This window comes from Wasmannia auropunctata, unplaced genomic scaffold, assembly GCF_000956235.1.
Source record: "Wasmannia auropunctata unplaced genomic scaffold, wasmannia.A_1.0 LD335009.1, whole genome shotgun sequence".
Taxonomy (NCBI): Eukaryota; Metazoa; Arthropoda; class Insecta; order Hymenoptera; family Formicidae; genus Wasmannia; species Wasmannia auropunctata.
The window spans coordinates 13,302-18,177 of NW_012027881.1; the positions used below are offsets into that span (position 1 = coordinate 13,302).

Here is a 4,876-nt window from a genome sequence, read left to right on the forward strand (position 1 = left end):
TAGGTGTATATCTCCCCTTAAATAACAAAGTTATTGCAATTATGAAAATAGTTTTAGTCAAATATATATATTAATTCTACATATAAAACTTGTACAATTGTTATGTATCACTATGTTTATCTCTGAATACAGATTGTGAAATATAAATGATCTTCATTATATTACGTAACTTTTAATAAAAAAATAATGAATTTGAACAATTTGTTAGTTCTTGTAAATAACACTTATATAGAAATAATTTTTTCAGTAATACACGAATTGTAACAAAATGCGTGTGAAATTGGCGAAAGCGAAATTATGTATTAAACTTTGACATGAATTAATATTATAAATTTATCAAAAAACCTGAAAACATAGAGCTTAGCTCAAGAGAGTAATATCAAATCGCAAATATTTGTGAAAGAAAAAGTAAGAAAAATGTTAATTTATATTTATTTTGTGTGATTATAACTGTATAATTTATGTTTTTTATTTGTTAATTGTTCGAATTTTATTTTTTTATTATTTAGACTTTTTTATCTTATGATACTTTTAGATTTTTTTTATTTTATCAATTTTTATAATAAAACACTTGATACATACTAATTTGTTGTTTTGTTATTTGTCTTTGGATTAGAATGATCATCTATAGGTACAATTCTACTGTCTAATGACTTTGAAAAGTTTACAAAATTGTCTTATTAAATTATTACCAACGTTTTAATTTAAAAAATATACATATATACATATATCTCGAAGTCATGAATTTTTTAAATGTTAACAAATGTATCTCGATCGAAAAACCATCTCCGAACTGATCAATGAAATTTGATCTAAAGAGTCACCCTATATAAAGATACAGTACAATCGTGAAAGAACGACACCGGAACAAATGGAGATTGTCGGAGGAAAATCAGTTGCTTGAGAAAATACAGTTATTAGCAAAGTTGTGCGTATAACGACGACTAGATTGCGTAAAACGGTTCGCCGTAAAACGCTTCGTTCGCGTTCGAAATCTCGAAATGCAACGGGCACTTAAGGTATGTACCTGCGGTCTGGCGGCGAGGTGCACGAGCCAATACTCCGCCTCGCCTGGGGCCTTAGCGGTACACTTCAATTCATCCTGGCTCGAGCCTAAGAAGTAGCCCCTCTGGAGATTCTTCAGAGCCCATCGCCCGCTGCCTGCAATTTGTCACGATTGCCTTGACTTGAGAGAATCGCGCCGATATACTTTTACCCATTCATTACAAAGTTCCGATTGATGTCAAATGTTTGGAATAATCATCTGACGGGCGGCGCCAAGTCGATAGAAGATAAAAATAAAACTGTTGCCTTTTATACCTCGTTCAGTTCAATTAAAGGATAGAATTTGAATATTTTATATTATATCGATATTTGTAAGTGTATAGATACTGCGATGCAAAAATTATATTATTCTAATATCAAAGCAGCTGAAATTATCGAGATTTCCCTCTCTTTACCTGCCTTCCGTTATATTCGGTTAAATATATTTCTTTTAATGTATCTACTATTTTTTTCGCAAAGAAAATATCTGTTTTGACTTTGAGAATATGAAACTGTAGAGCGCAAAGTGAATTTCTTGTCTCTAATGTCTGTTGTAGATTAATTTTGATTTCGGTTTAACTTACTCTTCATTTTTGTCTAGTTCCAAAAATTAAAAAAAGATAAAGAGTAAGTTCAAGAATCAAGATTAGAGTTAATCTATATTGATGAAAACGGGCGTAACACTCTATCGTTTTATGGAAATTGAACAAGCATGAATCTCAAGCATGTTACATACCATCGGAAGCGAGTTGTATTTGAAAACCGCATCCCGGATCCGACGAGTCCTCGCTCTCGCACGTCACATTACCAAACTGGTCAACCGCTAGATATCGATCCAAATGCGAGCGAAGGAAAACCTGATGCTCGCTGCCCTCCAGAGTCCACAGTTGCTTTTTCTTCAGGCTCGACCCGTTAGCGTTGATTTTAAAACCGAACGTCTCCGCCGTTAGATACTTAAACTTCCCGTTGATCAATCCAACCTGGAAAAGACCGTCGCATCAATTACTACATAATTTATTTTTACTTTACTTTTTTAATAGATATTGATAAAACATTTGTCATGTTTGCCGAATAATTAAAAGTAACTCAAATAAGAAGAATAATAATGTTCAACAAAAAATAATCTTTTTTGAGCAAGAATAATTGTTTTCCGTAGTTCTTTTGGCGCTTAATACGATCCCAAAATGCTCTATATCATATCATTATTTTAAGAAATTTGTGATTAAAATTGCAAAAAAGTGTTACTATTTTTGTGTATTTTGGTATATTCTATTATACCTATGATATATGATGTGTTGGAGAAATTTTATTTCAAAGTATATTGTTAAATCTTTCAGCCCGTAAAAGAAATTTGTGTTATGATTAAAAATTTATAACTAAAATAAGGAGTCAAAGGGTTGTATATAGACTTATATATAGACATTAAAGATTTACCAAATATTTTTAAATTATATATTATTCAAGAGTTTATTAAATCACTGAATATTAATCTGATGTCAAAGTTAATAAATTCAATTTAAATTGTGGAAAATTATGCAAATAAATAAAATTGATTTATTTAAAAAATTCGAACATTTTTTAAATGTTGACATCAGCCATTATTAATTCAATTATTTTGGATTTATCATGTAACTTGATAAATTTATCATAACAACTAAATAGTCAAAGTTAATAAATTTAATTTAAATTGTGGAAAATTATGCAAATAAATAAAATTGATTTATTTAAAAAATTTGAACATTTTTTAAATGTTGACATCAGCCATTAATTCTATTATTTTGGATTTATCATGTAACTTAATAAATTTATCATAACAACTAAATAAATTTATCAACTTTGATAAATCATATTATTGTAGTATTCGCGAAGTATTTCCGAAAATCCGTAAATTTGAATAATATAATTTAAAAATATTTAATAGATCCTTAAAATGTAAATTGTAACTTTGATGCAATAAATCCTATATTAATTCTTAGTTTTTTTATTACCTAATTACAATAAAAATCCCTAATTAAAAATCTTAATTAATACCAAATTAAAAGTCATTATTATTAATTACATATTGTATATTATTAGTTTTATTAATTTATTGTAATAGTATTTGAGATCATTATATAGATTTAATATCAATATTTTCTAAAAATTTAAAAATTAAAAAAAATAGATACGGATTCTCAATCAGTATAAAGAAAAGTACTACGACTGTTTTATTTTATCGCTACTGGGATATAAAAATCACTCTAGATTTAATAACTATTCCCGATATGTAACTATTTTATCATAAATATTTTTTTAATTATAAACACAACAAATTTCTTTTAAGAACTGAAAATTCTAACAATGTATTTAAATTTGATTGCAATAAAACTTCTCCAATGCGTTACATATCTCTCACGTATAATACCTATACCTACTAAAAATATCAAAATACGTTTATAATATGGCAACTTTCTTCCAACTTCAACCAAAAATTTTTCAAAATCGTGATGCTAATAAAATAATTAATTATTAGTAAAAATGTAGAACATTTTGGTATCGTTTTTAATGCATAAAAAACTATGAGAAACGGTTATCTTCCTTCTTGTGCACTTTTTGATTGATTATTTGTAATTCAATTGCGATTAGATCTGTGAGGTAATTTTATGCAAAAGAGATGAGGAAGTGTAGATTGAATATAAGTGATTTAAATCTCCGACTGATGCCGTTATGTCGACGTCCTCGTAGCCTCATTTAATGCAAACTGCAGTTTATATTAAACTAATTTGCTTATTCAATCAATCGGTACGTACCGTCCATCCTGATTTGTCGACTCCATTCTCGGATCCCACATTCTCCGAACCGTTGCTCTGCATCGTACTGCCGTAGCTAGACGAACTCGGTTACTTTCGTTACTGAAAGGTATCCCAAGTAGCTTCTCAACGTCTGAAACAAATATGTACGTCAATTAAATAACGTTCTTCGTTTCATCGATGTCATTATCTCGAGTGTCATAAGTACACGGAAATAATGATTTTGCTGAAAGATCTAAAATTTAGCATGGATACAAAAAACAATTTTGTTGGTCCATTAAGATAATTGTATTGGAAACTCAAATTAATTGTTAAAGTATCAAAATTTTTTGCGGCATTGCTCATCACGCTCGAGTTTCTATAGCACAATTATTTTGATGGTCCAACAAAACTATTTTCACATTTGTATCCAACTAAATTTTGGATTTTTCAACAAAATCATTCTTTCCGTGTAATAAAAAAAAAACAAATTTTCGAACGCGACCGTGGTGATAGGGGAAACCGGGGACAAAAATAACAAGGTACAGTTGTAACATCGTGAATATTTTTAAAACTATAATAGATATATGTATGTGGCGGTGAGGCAAAAATCATTAGACAGACCGACGTTGGTTTGTTACTTCCTTGTTGGTCCACATGAAACATGCAGATGTGCAGAAGTAAAAAATACTTTCTTCATTCGTCAAGTTTTATTATGTGCACAAAATCTAAAGTATTTTTGTTTTTTTATGGTGAAGTTATAACGTATTATCTAAAAATGTTTTAGTGATTATTTATGTTGATTTGCATATTTTAATTGATTTCATTTATATATTTATTTTAAAACTTTACTTCGAATTATAAAATATCATTAGGGGACAATTGTAACATCAATGCCTGGAGACGGTTGTAGCGTTACAATTGTCTCCGGATTTGCTTAGTTTTATTTGAGTATTTTTTTCACAATATTATTTGAACTTATTGGAAAGAAAGAGAAAAAGCTCTTTTCCGATTTTATATAGATTTTGTCCTTTTTATTTTATTATAGTTAATTTTATTAAATA

At 28.7% G+C, this 4,876-nt stretch overlaps 1 protein-coding gene across 1 annotated transcript in view; it reads right to left on the minus strand.

Annotated features, from left to right (window-relative positions):
* The window catches only part of LOC105457829 (protein singed), a 26,727-nt gene that overhangs the window by 5,331 nt on the left and 16,520 nt on the right, over positions 1 to 4,876 (minus strand). The window contains exons 2-4 of the mRNA XM_011702719.1: positions 3,834 to 3,966; positions 1,781 to 2,024; positions 1,028 to 1,161 (exon numbers count right to left, since the gene is read on the minus strand). Of these exons, the coding sequence (XP_011701021.1) occupies positions 1,028 to 1,161; positions 1,781 to 2,024; positions 3,834 to 3,896 (441 nt within the window). The 5' untranslated portion in view covers positions 3,897 to 3,966. The remainder of the gene's footprint in view (positions 1 to 1,027; positions 1,162 to 1,780; positions 2,025 to 3,833; positions 3,967 to 4,876) is intronic.